Genomic DNA, 22,018 nt, shown 5'->3' with positions numbered 1-22,018 from the left:
GTAATTACCGACGCAGGCACGCAAGCGACTAAAGTCTTGGTGCGGAATGTCTATGGTGCGCAAGACCCGCGGCTCGCGAATTAATCAAAATATGCTCTAGTCCAGCAGCTGCACCACCTGCTACTTTGCTAATTATTTTTGAAAGGAGAATAACAATTGCTGCTTTGTATCTTCTTGGATTCAATTAATTCAAAGAAAGAAAAATGCTTGGCATTTTAATAGTGATAATTAAATTGTAATTTGGATTCAAAGATATTAACAATAAGATAATTAAACTTAACAAATTATTTCATATTTGAAACTGCCAAAATATAACATAATAAAAAATAATAATTCAATTATGCAATATTGATAAATATGAGCAAAAATATTTCAAAGCTAGAAATAAATTTAGATATTAAATAAAAATCAAAAGTCAATTTTTGACAACACAAAGCTTCTGATTGTGAGACGCATATATGAGAATATAATTTTTGGAATTTTTTTTTAATGTAAGTAAATTGTGATACAACGAAAGTGTTTTTCTGCAAATTGTTGTTGGTGTGCATATGTGTTTTTGTTCTAATTAGTATACTATCTTTGTGTGTGTATGTGTGTGTGTGTGTGTGTGTGTGTGTGTGTGTGTGTGTGTGTGTGTGTGTGTGTGTGTGTGTGTGTGTGTGTGGAGGGTCATTATTGCTGGGAGTTTTACAATTTAATTTAAATAATAATAAAAAATTTGCCTTAATAGAATGATATTTTTCAGTTGATTGACATCAATAAAAGTATTTTTTACTTCTATATTATTATTATTTTTAAATTTGGATTTGATTTAAGATGTTGCGTTGTTGAATGGAGAATAAATAAATAAGATACGTCACATCATGAGGATGTTGAAGTTTTTTCGCCGATTGAAAACCAATAATTTATGAAGTTTTTTTTTCCAAACAATGAGCTTTTATTATTCAACCCATTCAGCTCCATCTTTAATCAATAACTAATTATTGCTTTTATTATATATATACATTTTTTTTTAAGTTTTGACAAACCAATTTTGTAACGGATCGATGCTAAAATAAAGAAATAAAAATGAAATATTTCCTACTAATAACATCTTAATTTTCTAACAAAAATATAAAAATTTCCATATTCAGTGAATACATTAGAATTAAAGGTGACATAATCACATAATCCAAAACGATGCGGGAATCGCCATCACCATCAAAAATAATTAAAAGCATTGCTACCCATATAGAAAAGTCGTTATGAGGGTCAACCAGCACCACCAAAGACGTACCAAATAGAAAATTTCTAAAGCTTCTATTCGATTATTTACCGATCAAAATATATGAAAATTTCTAGATTTCTGCAGGCTCGTCCAACAATGGCCAGGTGCCTTCGAGTCATTATTAATAAATAGCACCTGCCCCAGCACCGAAAGGAAGGTGCCGTCGGCAGAAGCCCGAGCGGGCCATTAATTTTTTTTCAGGTCGCCCTCAGGGCACGAGAGGCGGCGGCGTCTCCAGGACGACTCCACCAGGTAGCTGGATAAAATCGTGAAAGGGTGAATGGACCGGTCGGGGAGGAATGTGAAGGGTTCGGAATTCCTCCTTCAAACAAACCCCCGCCGAAAATCGCTTCTCTCTTTGTTTTCCTTTTGCATTTAATTTTTTTTTTTTTGTATATTATTATTATTATTTTACAACTGCCGCCCATTTTGAGCCGCTTTTGATGAAGAGGTGTATCAGTTTATGAGAGAGGCCTCTTTTTGTTCGGTTGTTTGTCAACACGCTTCTTGAGAAAGAGAGCTTGTGTGTATCAGATTCGGGCCTATTATGTTTTTAGTCCGAGGAAAAACGGCGAGAGAGCGGCTCGTGTAATAAAACCATTAGGTGCGTGCTTCGGCAGAAGATGAGTCTATTTTTGGTGCAATATCTCTTCAAGGACGGGGCTATATAACCTATAACTGGACTTAATTGTGGTAAACAAACTACATAATGCGTGGACGAGAGTTTTTCTAATAATTCTAATTATAGAAATAGTTTCAAATTAGCAGATTTACTGATGAAAGGGGGGCACAAGAAAATTGGTCTTTTTATAACCAAGCACTGATTGGAATAGGAAGTACTTTTCAAATTAGGAATTTTTAAACTGGTAAAGATAAATCAATGACTGAAAAAAGTTTCTCAATAACAATTATTAACATTAAACCAAAAATAATTGTTGAAAAAATATTTTAATTATTGTAGTTGAAATTATTTGTGTACAACTTTTATCAATATGAAAACTAATTTTTTTTTTTTTTACTTTGATGAAAAAACTCTACCAATTTTTTTCTCTCCTTTATAACAGCGCAAATTGTTTCAAACAACTTCAGAAACTTCTTATTTTATTAACGTCGTTTAAATAAAAAATTTTAATATTTTTCTACTTAAAACGCGGGTATTAATATATTTAAACCACCTATTAAAGTGTGTAAATTTCTAGTGAATCATTCATTAAATTTTGAAGCTTTTATATTAAAAAAAAATGAATTTGAATATAACAAAATTAAAATAAAATTTATTTAATTTTAAAGCGATTTGTAATTAACTTTGCAAAAAATTTGCTTGTGAAATTTTTAGGAAAAAAATGATATGAGATGAGCTTAAGTGATAACGTCGTGCGAACATCGCATTTTGAGCATCTGCTTTTTACCTGACGATACTCCACCTGTCCGCGGAGGCGAACAAGCCTGTTTTCTTTCCTGCTGCTAAAACGTCAGATTAATTTATCACCGGTGCTGGCGATTAATGAATTCGGCCGCACAGGTGGCGCTTTGAATCAAAGAAAGAATCGAGCGCCGCTGATCTCGCTCTCAGGATGCACGTGCGAAATGCGCTCCGAAGGTCATCCAAGAACAAAATTACTTGCCTATTTTAAAATTTATATTTATTGGAATTTTTCGAGAATTCACGCGACGTGTTTTGTTTCGCATTTACGCGGCAGACGCGAAATACGCCAGGTCGATTGGCTGCCAGGGTTTGTGTATATATTGGATTGTGAGAAAGGGAGGTGATTTAATGCGGTCATTTGTATGTCTGGCAGAGCCGACGTTCTTATTATTACGTGTATCGTCATCCCATCCTGTTTATTCTCGGGCTGGCGTGATGATGTTTGCCGATAAGAATGATATTGAAATTCATTCAAAATTTAATTGGTGGAATTTATATCTACCTTGCATTAAAATATCAATTTATTTTAAATTATTTTCAAAGTTAAGTTTTGAAAACCTATTTGTTTAAACTTCTCCAAGCTTGTAATTTTAAATAACAAATTTTAATTTCTCTTGCACTTTGTTAAATTAGCAGAGTCAAACTAAAATGAACGAAGGAGCAAAAATTACCAAAATACAAAATTAGATTATTTAAAATTAGATATTTAGCGGGAAAGTGTTCCTAATTATAAGAAAAGTAAAAGCAATTTTTTTTTAATTCAAAACCCGATCTTATACATAACTATTAATTATATGACTAATAAAAAATTCACACAATATTAAAAAAAATTACCCGCTTATAATTATAAAAATTATATGTTAACTCATATTACAAAATTAAAGTACATATTATGTTAAAGTGTATCTCAAAATTGAGGAAAGCAGTAAAAAGAAAATCAACTAAGCACGCAACAATGCGATGGCATCTCTCGAGGTAGACAAAAGCACGATTTCTTATCATGAGCGTCGCAGGTGCTCGTCGTCATGTCGTTTTCCGCATTTCCGGAAGTGGTGGCTAAGTGCGTTAATATTGTCAACTCGCTCGTGCCACTCACAGTGGCGATTCACTAAACTTATGGCGACCCAACATAAAATTTTGGACACATTACAAGCGTCCATTAACAAAACGTTTTAAAATCACAAAACCGGCTAAAAGCAGAATAATAATTATTAGAGCAAAGGTGCTTTTTGTATGGAAAAAAAGCCTTAAACTCACAAACTATATGAGTACAAGCAGCAGTTTCACACCAAAGAGTGGCCGGATATAAATATTTACAATGAATTTTAAACTTTTAAAGAAAAAGAAAAGCTTAAATTAATTTCTTTTGTCTTTTTTTTAAAGCAACAACAGTCAAAATGATTGAATAAAGTCCTATAATTTTTATTTTGCTTATTCCAATGTTATTGTTTGTGTTGCAAAAAACGGAAGTATCTGCTGACCCAAATCATAAAAATTCACAACACGCGTCTCAAGCTCCTTAGTGACACCCTAACCGAAAAAGAAGACACCACCAACATCCGTTTTGCAAATTAGTTTCCAGGTAAGATATTTTTGGTTGGTGCTCCTATCAAAATAACATAAATTTATAGCTATGTATAGCAAAAGTCTGAATTTTTTTCAAAATACTTCTACTATTTTTAAATTGTATAAAATCAACCTGAATTAATTAAATTGTTCTGGAAGTTTCCTCTGCAAAGTTTTGACTTTCTTGGTGCGCCTCTTTCCGTCGGCGTGCGCTGGCATGGCAAAAGTTTACCTTGAGCTCGGTCAATGCTTGCTTTGCTTTTAGCATGTGAGGCCTTGAGATTTTCAACTTGTTGGTCTTATGAGGAGTGACTTTATTATTCCTTTCGGTGCCGGGAATGGAAGGCGCGCGGTGTCGTCGTCCACGCCTGCCCGCTCGTTTTCACTTTGATCGTTTCATTTATTCGATCGCGCCCCTCGGCCCACCCATAAAACAATAAATTAATAAAAATTGTTAATTTTTTTCCCCGCCGCACTCTCCGAATTTGCCTTTTATGGCCGAAGAATGGCCGCTCCAGTTTGAGCCGCGCTCGCGCTCTCGGCGGGCAGCTAATTTGAATAAAAAAAAAATGTGTTTATTGCAAAATAATTATATATTAATCCACAGGCTGCAATCAAGCGCCACAGACGCATTCCACGGCAGAAAAAAAGGAAAAAAAAATACCAAAAGCATGCGTGTGAAAAAGCATGAATCAAACACATAATTTTAGAAGAAAAAAATAATACATTAACATTGAAAGTTCTTGAAAGTGCTCAAAATCAAAACATTCAATTGGAATAATCAATTGAATTTTTCAGAATTCTTAATAAATTAGACAAAACAATAATTTATTCTCTGTTAAATAAGAAATTTGACAATTCGGCAATAATTACATTTTTCATTTTTAGCATCTAAATTCCATTTTAATTATAATTCAAGAAAAATGAAACCAGTCATGGAAAAATAAATTAATTAACTTTCAATTTAAATATTTGCCAAAATTAATTTTTGATACATCAAATTAGTTTCATTTTTTTTTTTTTTTTTTTTTTAAATAAACAACAGTGCGTTTTTGAAAGAGTTCTGACGCACGGCCAAGTTCGCAAACACAAAACGCAAGCTGCGAATTAGCGTTTGCGTCTTTCAGATTCTCATTCTCTCCTTGGAGGAATTCCTTTGACAGCAGCGGCTGCTGCCGGTCGGTCGGTCGGCGGGGATTTAAACGTCTGCAAGAGCGAGCAGATGATGATGATGATTATCGTGATTATTGTTGCAAAGTGATTTGCAAACATGCTCGGGCCGACACGGGGTCACTAAAGCTGTCTAGTTAAGTAAGAACGTGACGATTGAGGGAATCGTCGGCCTTCATTAAGAAGTACACTTTTTATTTTTGAATTCAAACTTCCCGTCTTGAATGATTAAATTTTAATACTTTCAGACACGTGCGCAGTCGAGCTTGAAAGGTATCGCTGATTTCGTTTTGCTCCACGAATTCGAAACCGAAATGAATTCCTCACTTTTATATTTATTTCCTCCAATTAAAAATTCATGTTTTTTTTTAACAAGTCGATTAGTTTTTTTTTCTGACCCATGGAACGACTTGGAATTTGTCACCGTCGTCGTCGAAATCCGAGTGCATGGATGACATCAAGATTGGAGAGAATGAGAATTTCAAGGTCAAAACCACAACTTGTACTTTCTTCAGTCTCGCCGTCGCAAAATCTTCATCCTGGTGCTCACTGGCGAATCCGAGCGGAACGAAATTTGCAACAATTACAGCTGGCTGAGTGCGATCGGCCACCCGCCTGTGTCTGGCCCAAGGTCAACATTAAAAATAGATTGTTTTCCGAATGCTGTCGTAGAAAATAGAAAAGAGGTCCGTTGGCATTATCAAAAATTATTTGCCGAGTGGAGCAACTTGGGCGTTGGAATGTTTGTGCCGATGAACCTGTTTGGCATTGGCCTGGAAGGCAATATTTTGAATGAGTGAAGATTTCTTTGTTTGCTAAAAATAAGCCTAAATTTAACATTGACTTATTTAGAGATAATTTAATATTAATAATACTTTGTTGTTTTTTAATACACAAAATAAAAGTGGAATTTGGTAAATGCAGATAACATTTTATATTCTTTTACTAAATTATTTTGCCCCTATTTATGAGGAATCCATTTGACATAGTGAGATCAAGTATTTACAACGATATAATTTTTTTGGAAAACAATTAGAAAAATTAACCAAAATTAGATTCAAAGACTACCAATATAAGTGCTTTAAAAATAATTATTATTGTTTGAGAGATTTTTCGTTAATTTTTCTCAAAATGTATTTTAAATGTGGTTTTGATTCAAAATTTTCAGTAACTCCAATTCATGCTGATTTGTGTGGTTAATTATTGAAAATATTGATTAGATTTCCTTTTAGCTTATTTCTTATTATCTTCCTTTCTAATTTTAATTCAACTTTTATAATTATTTATTGTTTGGAATAAAAAATCCACTTATAACTTTCTGCGCCGAAACTCCTCTCACAATCAGTTGCGCTTCAACTGTCGGGCAAATTTCAAAGTTCACTCTGGCGAATTCAATTAAGCATGCAAATATGCGTGCTGATCCGGCAGCAGCGTCCTTGCCGGTTCTGCTCGGCGGTTTTTGCCGATCGTTGAAATTCCTCGAAAAACTTGCAAGCAGCAGAGTTTTTTATTTATTGCCGAGGCAGGCAAGCTTTTTTCTCTCGAAATGCACAACGCGTTTTCCCCCGGAGACTCGTGCCGTGTAAAACACGTCAGGAAAAAGGAAATAGAGATTTCCCATGGTCATTTTTCCGCCGAGCTTGACGAAAACAAACACTGCGGGTGTTGGTTTAAAAAATATGGGAGAGGAAGTTTCAAGCGTTTTCCGCAAAATCAGGTGAAAATGATTTGCATTTTATTTTTTTCTGCACGGTTGAGAAATTGCAGGCGATTGCAGATTGGGATTGAGTGCGTGGCTTGCAGTTTAAAGTTTAAGAAACTCGAGCCAGTGCAAACGGAGCAGCGTGAAATTGAGAAAGGAATAAAGAACTGGCTTTTCTTTAATCCGCTCCCCAGACGGATTCGACGCCTTGTTTTAAATCATAGCCAGGGACATTTAAATAAAGTTGTCCACCCAGGGTCTGGCTGGGTGAAGAAAAAAAAGAAGGAAGATGCTCGAGAGGCGTGGGCATTTAATTGCCAAAAAAGGTAAGGGGAAAATTAATCTCACGGGTTGCTTAAGCTCATTGACATAGATTTATAAACAGAAGATAATAAATAAAAATCAACTTAATATTTTTGCAACTCCTGAAAAAAACTCCTTTGCTTTGACGAGAATTTATTTATCATTATATGTGATTATATGGTGGGTGGAAATTTCGCAAAATTATTATAGGGATTAAATTTTAGTAACAAGCTTCAAATCAAAAGTGCAGTTTTTTAAAATAAATAATATCCTAAATTTTTTCATGATCATTGTTTGGTTACAGAAACAAGTAAATTTTATATTCTTTTATTGAATGTAACATAATTTATTTTAGGTTATTTCTATAAAAACAATCAAAGTTATTACGTAATTTGAACATTTTCTACTTGTCCATAAAAATAATTTGCTTTTCAATGTTACATAAACAAACTGATTTTAAAATATTGGATTTGAACTAGATAAAATCAAACTCTCACTTTTGTTATATTCAAGGTAAACATTTCAATAAATTGTAAAGAATCAGCTTGAAGCTTCAATAATTTCGCGTGCAGTGAACTTTTAGGAAGGCATTGAAAAGCTCCTTTTTTCTCATTACACCTTTCAATACGCCGTGGAAATAATGTGCTTTTGCCAATCCACCCACGCTCTTTCGGAACCCCTCGTCACTCTCGTCTACATATAGTCGTACTTAATTTATCGAAGCGCAATTTATTTTCGCGAAATTCCCACGCACCGCGGCGGGAGAGAAATAATTTTTCGTGTCTGGCAGGTCGTGCCGGTGCATTCTTGTGTGTAAAATCAGGTACAACCCGCGATGAGATTACCTTCCTCTCTCCGGAGTATGTATGAGAAGGACGTGCTCTCGCAGCCCAGCCAGCATCCACGCCGCATGGCAATAAACAGTGCAACAATGGATTCCGCGTGTCCCCGGCGTTGCTTTTATTTATGGCCGCCGACTTATCTGACTTTTAATATAATGGCGCGACAAATGTTGTGTTTAGAATGAGCAATAATTCTCCTGGCCGGCGTTAAGGAAAAGGCAAACAAAAACGCTCCATGCAGCGTCGGGTGGGTTTATTACGGCTTCCGCTTTCCATCAAAAAATGTATTGTTTTACTTTTTTAATTGCTTGATAAACGTCTAAAGTCATGTTTTAGCAGTAATTCGTGACAAACACGCAGGCAACTTTATAGTACTAAACGGCGAAAAAAAGTGTTATTCAGTTTGTCCGTTGAACAATTTACTAATGATAATTATTTAAAAATTGTTAATTTTTTAACAATCACTTTTTAAAGAATGCAAGTTAAATTTTAAAATTATTTTCTATGGAAGGAAGCTCTTTGTTTTTTAAGTGTTTTAAAATATGTATTAAATTTTAGAAGATTTTCCTGTTTTATTATTTAATATTCAAGATTATTCCATTTGAAATGTATCCGACTGTACTTTTGTATGGAAATAACTTTAAACGTTGGAATTATTCAAGATCATCATTTTATTTGAAGTTTAATTCATGAAGGTTAGAGAAATTTGAATGAAACAATCTAGTCTATTTGATATTTAATCAATTAAGTACAATTAATTAAAAACTTGAATTTTAATTTGTCCTGATGTTTCGAAAAATAAAATTATACGAAAAGCACTGTCTCATGAATTTTCCCGTTAAATAATCAAAATTAAGATATTATTACATCGTGCTAATTTTTTTTATGATCGCTCAGTTCAGTTCATTTGCTGGCTGGTTTTAAATAACAAGTTTAACATGTTGCATGATTAAATCTTTACAGGTTCTGAAAACCTGAAATAATTATTGTCCCACCAAGTTTTACACACTATGAACTTCAAACTTCAAAAAGCTTATTCAAGAATATAAAATTTGACATTTATTTTTGCATTGTTGTGCAAAAATAGTAAGCATTTTTTTTTTTAAATTTGATCGAACTTGGAAAATCTGGTCAATTTTGTCAGTTAGAAATTAATATAAGTAATTGATCAAAAATTAATTTTGTTAATTTGTGATGATTCCAATAGTTTTATTTTTTTTTTTTAATAAAAATATCCAATGAGGATTACGTCCATATTATTAATTCCTGAACATATCCTTAAGCAGCAACTTCTGCAATCAAAATTTTGTTTTAAACGGATAAGATTTTTAATTTTGAATGTTGGTAATTTATATTCTTTTACACCCGAGGTGCATTTATTTTGTACAAAACCTTGTGTGATTTTATCTCTTATACCAAGACGAAATTTTTAATCAGTATGAATTGCCTGTCAAAGTATAAATACCGAGACGTAATTCGCGCCACTGGCATTGATTGATGAGACGCGTGCTGAGCGAGCGGCACATTATGCGAGCCAAAAATCTTGAAAGTTGCGCTAATTTAATTATCCGCGGCTGTGTCTGCAGACAGCTTATCGCCTTAACTCGATGGAGCGGCGAATTATTAAAATATTAAATTAGCCAGCGCTCAATTTTCGCGGAAGCCGACCAAGTGGGCTGGATGCGGCTTTGAGCGGCTGCACTTTCTTGTGCACTTCCTACCCAGAAATGAGCAAAAAAAGTAAAACTAATCTGCACATAAGTGAAGACGAATTCAATATGGCACAGGGGCGCAAAAATGTGCAACGACACTTACGTTTCAGAAGTAGCGAGTCGCTCGGCGTTGTACTCGGAGTGGAATTGAAGCAACTCATTCAGCAAACCCTTCTCCAACATTTCGTCCACTCTCTTGTCCAGGTCCTCGTCAAGAATACCCTGGAAAAAGCACAAATTATTCATCTTTAACGACATTTATAAAATTAAAGATTAATTATATAATATTATTATAATTGTAAAAAGGCAATGGGTGAATTAATAATTTAAATTTCGTTCTTTCAAGTGGTAGTAAATTTAGTAATTTTTTCAATTATTGATTCACTATTTTCTGTAAAAAGTACGATTCTTTTTAAATTTAAATTTTCACTTTGGCTGCGGCCCTGGCGATTAAATATTCCATCACCGACAATTGAAAAATAAGTGATATATTTTTACCATTCCATTTCAAAATATTAACATTTATTTATTTTGATTCTAAATTAAATAAGTTGAAATGAAATATAATTAATTTTCTCAATTTAGTCACATGGAGAGGAGAATTTATTGTTTTCTTGTAAAGTATGGAAAATCATCTTTAATCTGCATCCTATTTATTATAAAATCATCATGTATCTATCAATTTTGATATTTTTTTCTTCAATTAATTTCAATAATTTACAGAGCAATCTATATCTTTACCACATATTTTATTCTTAAATGAAACTTAGCCATTTTTTTTAATTTAAAATAAAATGACTTTGAAACTGATTTAATACAAAGCAATCATGGAAAATAGCAAACACAGAGCAAGGAAATAAAACTAATATTGCCAAAAGACATTATCATCTCCATAACATTCCTGTGTTTAGGATATAATTCAGAGAATTGATTCCATTTAAAAGGGAAGTTGTAGTTCAGCGATCTATGATGGCTAATTTATGTGATTTAGTCAATTTAAGTCTATTGGACGGAGTCAAATTCGTTATTCATCAGACGAAAAACACAACAGGCTCTTTCCCATAGTGGTGCAACTAATTTTTGAATTTGTCTCCGAGATAACAAACCAAACACAAACACTCACGGCGGGCAATAGAATTTACATATTTATTTGCCGCCGTTTCTCGTGATAAAAACGAATAATATTGATGCAGCGCAAACAGCGCGTCTGGAATCAGATTACGCGGCTGAATGCAAGCGGCGTCGGTCGTGCTGTGAGTGAACTGGATCCCATAATAATAACAATATATCGCTCATCAATGGCAATGATGAGATGACCGAGGGCCTTTAAATTGTCAAAGGAGCCAATTGGCCGCGATTTATCGCAGGAAGTCCAAAGCAGCCGCCGGCTGCAATCAAATAGAATAAGTCAGGAAAAAGGTTGTACGCGTAGGGCTCAAAAGAAAATCTTTGGACACTCCTAAAATAGTTACATTAATTAAAAATCATGAAAAAAATTTATTACCTGTAATTTACAATTAATTTATTAAATATTTAATAAATTTTCAATTTAATGTCATTTTTATTTCCATTGAAAAGATCAAAAGATTTTTTTAATGTGTAAATATAAAGATATGTCCAATAATGAGACAGAGTAATTATCAAAGAGAAAGAGGGAAAAAGTGACCCTCTTAGCCGCGTTATCAGCTTGCAAAAAATTTTTGCAAGTCAAAGGTTGTGAATTTGCGTGAATGACCGTCAAAAATCAGTCGGATTATATCATTTCTGATTTTCATTCAAATTATTTGCGAGTTGTTGCATAAGGCGGGCGACAAGTTATCAATTTTTTGACCGGCTCAACCCTTGATCTGTGCGACCCATCATAAAATTAGGCCATGAGTGATAAGACTTATATGCAGTGCTGCGAAAAATCATTCGAGGTGCCATTTGACCATTCAATGTATTGAGTGATGCAAATGCGCAAAAAGGACTTAGCACTGCCTTGATAATGCTTGGCAAAACATCTCAATGTTGCTGATCCAGACATGCTACTGATTGTCAGAGGTCAATTTCAATAAATCAAATGTAATTTAATTTTAAAGAATTTCGATAGTAGCAATTTTTTATTAAATTATGAATGAGGAATACAAAATTTCAAGAATATTCAATAAAAATATCAATTTTTTTAATAAATCAAATACCAAAAAAACATTATCATATATTTTATTTTTCTCCCCATTTTTTTCATTATTTTTATTTTACTTAATTTATGGAGAAACTTTCAGCTTTCTGTGAATAAAAATCAGCAATCTTTATTATGGTTTGGAAGGATGGAAAAATTCCAGGAAATGCAAAATGAAAAGTTACATCCTTATCTTTTCCGTTTTTCCATGCTATCTTAATTGACACCTGCAAGGGCGGTCAGTAGTGTGCATAATAAATTACTTTCAAAAGTCTTAAGTTTCCCTCCAAAATGCGGGTTTCCCTTTCTTCTGGCACCGCTGCTCTCCCGACCTTCGCACGCGCTACGAGTGGCCCCTAACGTTATATGCCATGTTGTTTTTTGTGTTATATATTTTTTACAAGTGTGACGTTGCTGTTTCTCGCTGGATGCACTGCGCCCAGCTGTACATAATAATATTGGAGAGACGCGATTGCGAAACGGCGAGAGAGAAACACAAAGGAAGAATCACAGCGACGGATCACACAAGTCGCCCGCCGATCAAGTCTTTGTTGTTCCACAATCACGACCGACCGAGATCTACAATCTTATTTTCATAATGCATAATATGATTTGACACATTCGAACATTCCAACTTCCTCAATAAGATAAATTAATTTTTAATTTTTAAACCCATTTTATTTCAAAAGAAATAATTTTTATTCTTAATTTAATTTAATTCATGAAAATATATAATTATTTTTATTATTAATTTTATTTTTGGTATGTGGTTTAAAAAATGTAATTCCTTTGAATCTTTTTAATTTTTTACAATAAAATCTGTTGGTTTTCATTATTACTTATAATATTATTGGAAGGTAAAAGAATATGTACAATTTATCTCATTGGTAAAACATAATTGTTATCAGTGCAACTTCTTATTTTTAATACTTCTTAATTTTAATTTTTGAATTGGAAAACCATCAGAGCTATTTTATCCCAAACCGGAAGATAATTAGGGAAGTGATGTCAACAAATGACACGGTTCTGGAATTAATCAGCGTGACACAATTTGAAAAGTTCAACGAACAGCAAGAGGAAAGTACGATGGGCAAATATACAGGTGGAATACATATTATGCATTTGGCCACGTGCCTTTTCCTCAACGTTTCCGAGAATCCATACCTATAGACAATAGTACTTGTTTCAATTATCACTTTGTTCCTGCAGCATTTCTAATATTTGCACAATTTTGACCAAGAAAGCGGCAAATCCTTTATTTTCCCGGTTGATTTGCATAAGGAAAGTCCCACGTTAATTAATGAATTTTTTCAAACCAAATATTTGTTTGCTCCATTGAGAGGAAGCGTCGAACATTGTGTGGAATGTGCACAGTCAGCGACATTGGAGTAGATTTGCACAAAGCTAACAAAGCAGTTGGCGAAACTGAATCCATGCAAATTTGACACCTGCGAAATGAAATAATCAATGAAGGCTCTCTACTAGACAATCTACAACCATTGAAATAATAAAGTTATCATGAATAATTGAAAGCGGTATAAAATTTAATTAAAACTAAAAATCTTCCAAAAAAAATTTTTTTAAATTGTTTTTAAGGTTACATGAATTAGAAAGAATCTTTCTTTATTAACATATAAAATTAGGTTGGACTTGTGTCTTGTTTCAAAGAAAAATCATCTCACTCATAGTTTGACGCTGCCTCTGCGGAAAATTTTTATTGGAAAAATGGCGCTAAAATGACACAATTTAAAATTTTAATTGCACATGAAATTGAAAGATATTGGGCCACGGGCCAATTTTAGTTGCATCTCCATACAAACTTCATATTTACTTTTTTTCTTTTCCATTAATTACATTTGCATTAACAACTTCGCCAAAGTTATTACATCAGAACTAAAAATGTATAGAAAATTCAAATTTAGAAATTTCAATCTTATAATATCAAATTTCACAGAGCTAATGAGAAACGCCGTGAATTTTAAAAATAAAATTTATGTCCGATTTATAAAAAATTTAATTCAGTCTGTGCCTCATAAATGATTCAAATTATCTAAATTATTTCTATCAACTATTGTAAGCATCCACTTTAAATTTCTGACGTCACTCGCAGATTTTTTGCTATCAAAGGTGCTAATTAGCAGAAGCTCCGATTCAAACGCCAAAAATTTGTTTTCCGTCGAAATCCCTAGAACTCTGATCGTTTATCAAATAATCAGGCGCCGGATTATTTGCTTAAACATTAAACAGGCCCGTCGAGAGAGCTTTTTCAAATCGTTTGTTTTGCTGTGGAGTGGCTTATTTTTCAATAAAACCCGATTACGGTTTCCGATCGAGATTTTACGACCTCATTTGATAAAACGGTGCTGGGCCCCTGCACGTTCGCGGGAGGTGTCATAAAATGCGTGTGTTGATGCTACTTTGTCGCTCTCTCAAACAGACACTTGAGATTCATTCAAGCAGAGCAAATAAACGAACGATACTCTCTCTCGGTTGACAGAAAGACGAGACGGGCGAAGCATCGCGTGTGTTATTTTTTTTTCATTCCTTTTTTGCGCGAGGCCCCAACTCGCGCAGCCAGCAACGAATTTCGCTCTTTTTTCACAACATCCGGAGGCGATAAGAAGAATGAGTGGAGCACAATCATTCATAAAAAGGGATTCGTTGATGCTCGCTCGGATGGTCCATTGTGGCCGTGTCATTCTCCTTTTACCAGCCTCCTCTCAACCACCGCCGTGAGCAGGTCGTGCACTTTGATGAACGAACGAACATACGGCACCTGAGAAGCGATTGTTCGCGCCGATTGCAGGCCGACAAGTGCAAATGAGGTGAGAGCAAGAAAAAACAAACGGTCGCTCATGAAAATAAATAGAAGGAAGTCTTCACAGCGTTGGTGCTTTTTGTGTTCAGCTCTTAACGTATATTTCAACAAAGAACTAAGCGAAAAATTGTGATCATGCATATAATAATAAAGACGTCTGATATCCAATAAATAAATTTGTCCAAAGAAGACATTGAAGAGAAAAATTATTTTTGAAAGCAAATTTAATGTCAACATTGATCTGTAATAAAAGTTTCCATAGATATGATTTCTAAAATGAAATAATATTGATAATTAACTTACAAGATATATCCAAAGATTTAATTTCTGCGAAGAATTTGTAGCTATTTAAAGACATATTTTGAGGAACCATTTTTGTAAAGAAATTTGGTGCAGCCAGATATTTTTTTAAAATTAAAAACAGCATCTTTTGAGGGGGAAATCAAAGTACTGCAAAAAAATGTGTATTTTTTTTTTAAAGTTTTCACTCATTCATTTACGAACGTGTGTTATTATTAAATCGCATTATATACTTTTTCCTGATAAATAGTGATCTAGAATCCTTGTTGAGAATGTTTGTTTACATCAAATATAAAATAAACAGCTCTCATCAAGGAAAAGATCAGTTCATCGTTTTCCGCCAAAAAAATTAAGTATTTAATTTTGAGTAGTCAAATAATTCATAATTATTGCAATTAATGATTATAAAAAATGAGGAAAAATAAGCAACAGTTAAATCTTTATTTTTGGTTGATTTAAAAATTTGAATAATATTTAATTTAAATGTTTATAGGTTTATTCTTATTGATTACTCAGAATTAAAGTCTCTATCTATGAAAGCCAACAATTAGTATTGTATATAATTTTTCATTCAGGCGGGAAGTCATGGTAGAGAATGTACGGATGTTTTGCAAATTCTTTCAGTGTGTGTATATTTTTTTTCTCAAACAAAAAGGAAGAACAGCACATTCTTTCCCAGTGTCTCAGTCCGCTCTTTTTGCCGGCGCGAACGACACGCCGGCGCATTTCCCACGATTTAAATGATCGGGAGGCGGTGGCTCCTTTTACTAATTTGACACGTGGAGCACATTAAGAGACGAATCGAGCCCCTCAGCAAGAGAGCAAAACAACACACGCGCTCGCTCGCTCGCGACCGGCTGGAAAAAAAATCGACTTAGCGCGAAAGGCGCCACTTTCGGCAGCCAACAACAACAAACTCATTCTGCAAACTAATCATGAATGTGCCGGAGCAGAAAGTGAGAGAAGGGCGCGCGCAAACCGACTGTCCGAGAGAAGGACGCGTGAAATTGCAGCGACTTCTGCTGTGCAGGCCACACGGGAGACACAATCTCGCCGCAGAGGCAATTTAATAAAAGAAAAAACCAACTCCGGGGGTAAAAAAGGGAAGGCGCAAACTTTGTGCTGCTAACGCGAAATTCCGTCAGCTTGTCCGCACTTGAAAGTTTGGGCGACACCTGTCAGCACAAAAATGTGCAAAGACACAAATATTATTATTATTTTTCGCTCTCATCAATCATAGAGTCAAACCAGTAATTTTAATTTAACGGAAATTTACAAAAAGTAAACCAACAAAATAAAGGAATAATTACTCATAAAAAAATTAGCTTCATTTACTCAATTTCAATATGAATAATAAAATGAAATTAAAAAAGAAAAGTAAAAACCAATTTCATTATTTTTTTCATTAATCTTAAAGATTAATCTCTAAAAGATTTCATTCCTGAATAAAATCCAAAATTCTAAATGGAACGATTTTAGTAATTTTTTTTTTAAAGAAAAAGTTACTTTATTGAGCAGAAGTTGTACAAGTCAAATCGGTTCTTTTATACAATTAAAGAGCAAGGCAAAAAATCTGAGCACTCCAGCTTCAATTTTAGCGAATAGAAAATGAATGAAAAGAATAACGCAAAATAGTTAATTATGTATTACAGCCCCTCACATTTATAAAATTTTAAAAATTTTCAAAATAAAATTTTTTATTTTTACTCTTTATATTTTTTTGTCTTTTTTTTTTGTAAATCATTTTCGACTATTTTATCTGTTCTAAATATGTATGAATAATCTAATTAACAGCTGATAAAAAAGGACCAAGGAATTTGTAGCATGACTGTGAACTCAATCAATACGCCTCTTATCTTTGTTATTTAATTTATATACTATAGAATTAACCAACCAGCAGAAGTGTGGTAAAATTTGATATATTTCAATACTGTTTCATTATAAAATTTTAAATTTTCGCACTTTTTTCTTGAACTTGTATTTTGTTTTGGGTGAACTATTTAAAAAAAAAAATTTGATTGTGAAATAAAAATAATGCGTATTTTGTTCTTATCGTAATACCTCTTCCTCTGCCGAACTCCAAGGCCAACTATAAAAAGCTGTACACATTTTTTGTTCTAAATCCAAGAACAAAAATTGCAACTGAAGCTTAACTTTTGCCCTTTTAATGACAGTGTCAGCTGCATTACACTTAAGGAGGTCAAAATCTCTCCACTTTATGATAATATTTGAGAGTTAAGTTGTTCAAAGAAATTACATCTTTCTTTTAATTAAAAGCAGCTAAAAAATTGAAATAAAAAAATCAAAATTTGCCGGCCAGTTGCATTGTTGTAGATCAGCGAATGGGTACATCAGGCGCAAAGTGTAAAAATTACCGCGTCCACTTGGCACCTGAGACATGTCTCGGTCTCTTGCTAATAAAGCCCGGCGGCGAATTTCCCGATGCACCGCATTTAAACGGAGGCACACGTGTCAAGGTTGCGTGACGTCCACTTTTTGATAATGAGAATTAGTGCGAGCGCATTGGCGGCGCGTAGATTTTTTGCGTAGGAAGGCGAGCGTGAACCTCGAACCCCGTGGCTGATAAAGCGGCGAGAAGTGGCCGCTGATAAACACGCGTGTACGACGCCTCAAAGTCAAATTCTCACACACGCGGGCCGGGAAATAGGAAACGTGCCAATCGAGGAGGAATAGTCCGCGTCCTGCTGATTGTGCCTACGAAAGTAAAAGTTTCAAAAGAATTTGAGCCACGGGAGAGGCGCAAATTTGGTCTATGGAAAATTAATTATCCATTTATAAAAAAAAAAAAAATTACGAAAAATCCATTAATTAATTCATTATTGAATATTCTGGCCTATTTAATTTTTTAAATATTTGTTTAATTAAGGGAAATGTTATTTCATTCAAGACCGACATTAGTACATAACTTGCAACAGTGTAACATAATTGATGTGATTTTTCCTCGTCATCATGATTGATGTTAAATGAATGATTCTCTACAATTTATTATTTATGCAATTAATATTTTTTTTTCAATCCAAGCCCATAAGTATCATCCTTTTTTTCACTTTTTATTTTTTTTTAAATTATGCTTTATTTTAAATGCAGCTAGTTATCCTCAAAAGTATGACTTCTTAACTCAATTTTGAGTTCCTAACGGAAAAAATAATGCGATATTACAAATTATTACAATTTAAATTATTAAAAAAAATTATTGTATAAACAAGCCTAAATTGACGTTTAAATTTTTAAAATGAAAACAATCAAAGTTTCTTCTCTTTCCTTCTTTACAACTTTAAGTGCACTTTCTTCATTTTTCCCTAAACTCAATACAGAAATTATCGAGCTAATAACATGAGATTGATAAAAAAAATTTCTGTGTTGCACACTCCTCCAGAATGTAATAATAGAGTAAGAGCAGACAAATATTTGCGGTATACTTTTTTTTGCAGTGCTTTTCTTCCTCTCATGTTCATTGCCAGGAGGATGTCTGTGTAGTCGTTGCACTCTTTGCTGAAAATTCCATCGCGCCACGTGCACATCGGGCACACCTTTGCGCCAGAATTTAATACATTAAATGCGGCATCGAAACTCGTTTGGAAAGGCACAACACCAGCTGTGGCCTCAGCCAAATTATGTAATGCGCAAAACCGCAGCAACGCAAATCTGGTCCTCCACGTGTATCTCATCGGTCGGTGGTGGAGGAGGAGGAAGCGAGCACAAGTGTGAAAATGATGCGAAAAAGAAACGACCCCGCCCGGACGAGGAGTGAGAGGAGAGAGAGGTCCATGCAACGAATGTCGCCAAGTGTCTGCGACGGCTCAACTCACGTGGCGCACCATGTGCGAAAAAGCTCGCGGGGACTTACGGAGTAGCGCGATCTAATGAAATGCGTAAATTTATTTTATAACCATTGGTTTTCATGGCCATTTATAATCGAAGAAGCCAAAAGTGATTATAAAAAACTTTTTGTCATCAAAATATCAGAAATAATAAGATTCAGTCAAAAAAGGTCTTCTGTTCTGTGCCTTTTATACTTTCAAATAACATAAAAACAAACATTATGATGGTGCAGAAGGTACCACGCGATTTTTTTAACTTTTCCATAAAAATTATATTATTTTAAAATTAAATCTGTAACTCTGAGAAAAAAATCAAATCAAATCAAAATTTCGTGAGTTGCAAAGGTCCAAATATCAGTTCAGAAATGTAGATTTAAATTTCGACGTAGCCAACAGGAAATAAGCTTGTGATATTTTCACGCACGAAAAATGCACTTCTTCACTGTGAGGTTCGTTGACAATTAAAAGGTTGGTGGACATGATAAAATTCTCCCAGCAGGGCTTTTTCAAAGCTTTTATCACCTCTACGAACGAAAGGTGCAGCCAGTTGTAAATCAAGTGTCCACGAAAATGCTTTTTAAAATACAGCATTTCTCATGGTTTAACATGATTTGTATTACTTTGCTTCTTTTCATCGTCTATTATTTTATGAACATGAAAACATCAGAGTTGGAGAAATCAGATTGGATATGGATATTCAGAAAATATTATTTAAAATAATGAGTTCCTCTTTACAGCAACTGCTAAAATGTTGGCAGTGGTAAATACTACAGTCCTCTCTAATCAGTCAATGAAAGCTGAGGCAGAAATTAAAAAAGCTCCACCGAATAGAACCAAGTTGACTAAATCTCAAAGGGCGCCGAAGGATGTTAAAACCCAAACGCCAGTTAATGCGACGATCAGGATGCAAGAAATTTTAAGAAAGGAAAAAGTTTTGAACGAAACGGCTAAAATGATGGTCGGTCTTGACCAGTTCGACCCCAAACTGATCCAGTACACGAGAGACACGATTTCTCATTTCGCCGGGAGTCGCCTATGTAAATGATTCGACAAGTCGATTAATTAGAAACAAAACTGACGATCCGTAGAAGGAATCGCTTCAAAAGTCTTGGAACTGCTCAAATATAGGGTAATGGAATAATTTTAAATAATAACCAAGATCTCAAATTTAATTAACAAAAAAGACAAATGGATTTGTCGTGGAGTGCGGTGTGTGGGATGGTTTTTCGCAGTCCAATTCGTTGATTAAGGAGATTTACTACAATTGGACTTCGCTGCTAATCGAGGCAGCCCCGGAAGGCCTTAAAAGTATTAAGGAGATCCGTAACAGGGCTTGGATTGCTCCCGCCTGCTTGAGCACAAAACCCTCTTCTAATATGGTAAATTACGCTGAATTTTTTTTGTGAAATAAAAGGTCACGAATAATGGAAAACAGGCAAAATTTCAAGTCCGAGGTGTATCAGGAAAGATTATTGGTCCTGCAGACAATTCATCGGAGCCGGGATTTGCCAACGTCCTCTGCATTCCCTTCATGACGTTCATGCAGGCGTTGAACAGAACGTCCGTCGACTATTTCAGCCTGGACGTCGAGGGAAGTGAAATGGATATTCTGCGTCAGATAGATTTCCAAAAGATTAAAATAGACGTAATTAAGAACTTGCTTCCCGATTTTGGTGTATTAAAAAAATTTATTTGACCAGGTGATGACGATAGAACACAAATATCAAAAGGGAAGATTGACCGAGATGGTCAACATCATGGCCAAAAACAACTTTACGCTTTACTTGTCCACATGGATTGATTTTTTATTTATTAACAATCGTGTGAGTTTGCCCTGAAAATCACTTAACAATACAATAAAATATGTTTGCGTAACAAGAAATGTTGGTTAAATCTTACTTAGACCAAATCGAACTGCATCTCTGCGCACCAAACTTGTTATTCTGTAATTGCCCGATGCCCATTGATTGATTTTACTCAATTTTTATTTAGGTAGCAATTAGTAATTTTCAACTTTGGCAAAACCTTTCACCTTATTTTTTTTAAGAGGGTTACAAAATAAAAATTCAATGAACATAATATTTGTAGGTTCATATTATGCATTGATAAAAATTTAAATAAAAAAATAAATCTCAATTATTGTTCATCGTGGATATTTATCTTCAAGATTTTCTCTTGCACTTGTAGCAAATCATTAATATAAAAAATAAAAATAAAAACACGGAACTAATTGGCCTGCCTTCCGGCGATTCAAGTTTGCTCCTTTGGTAAATATTAATATCGGTGCTCTGGTTCTGTGATGGAGGCCTGCTTTTATTCTGTCCTGATGATTGGCCCGAGCGTGTAATGAATTTGCCGGCAAGCTTTTGAGATTATGATATTATTAATTCGCGGACTATTCAACGGCGCCAACGACCGCAATCCGAACACTATTGTGCACACGCGCCGACCAAGAGAAAGTTTTCTAATAAAGCGTGCGCGGCTATACAAGATTTTTCGCCTCTATTTTCGTCTAGCGCAGCACTCGTTAAGGCTGTCTGATTTTATATGCCTGACGCATGATTTACTTGCGAGTGACCGGGATAGATGGAATTTTCCCACGAACCTTAAGGAAAAACGGATTAAGCTTCTTCAATGGAGATTTCTTAAGCCTTTGTAAACAAAATAGCAGGACTTATAAAGATTTTATGATTTGTTAAAATTAACCGCGTGTTTAGTTGTTATGAGGATATTATTCTTCTTTACTGTTTCTCTTTTCCACAAGAACTCTCAAATAGAAATTAAACCCAGAGAGTGATAGAAAAAAAATCAATAATTTATTCAAAATCGGTGGTAAAAATTCGATTATTAATTATTGAAAATCATGAATCAATTTAAAAACTGTGAGCGGATAATGAAAAGAAGTATTT

General features: G+C 34.2%; 1 protein-coding gene across 1 annotated transcript in view; it reads right to left on the bottom strand.

Moving 5' to 3' along the window:
* LOC132193254 (tRNA dimethylallyltransferase) overlaps positions 1–22,018 on the bottom strand; it is a 94,852-nt gene that overhangs the window by 3,271 nt on the left and 69,563 nt on the right. Inside the window, exon 5 of the mRNA XM_059613809.1 lies at positions 10,092–10,210. Within this exon, the coding sequence (XP_059469792.1) occupies positions 10,092–10,210 (119 nt within the window). The remainder of the gene's footprint in view (positions 1–10,091; positions 10,211–22,018) is intronic.

Source organism: Neocloeon triangulifer, unplaced genomic scaffold (assembly GCF_031216515.1).
Source record: "Neocloeon triangulifer isolate White Clay Creek 2 clone unplaced genomic scaffold, ASM3121651v1 ptg000003l, whole genome shotgun sequence".
In the NCBI taxonomy this organism is placed as follows: Eukaryota; Metazoa; Arthropoda; class Insecta; order Ephemeroptera; family Baetidae; genus Neocloeon; species Neocloeon triangulifer.
The sequence above is the reverse complement of the archived record's forward strand: the minus strand, read 5'-3'. Positions and strand labels throughout refer to the sequence as shown.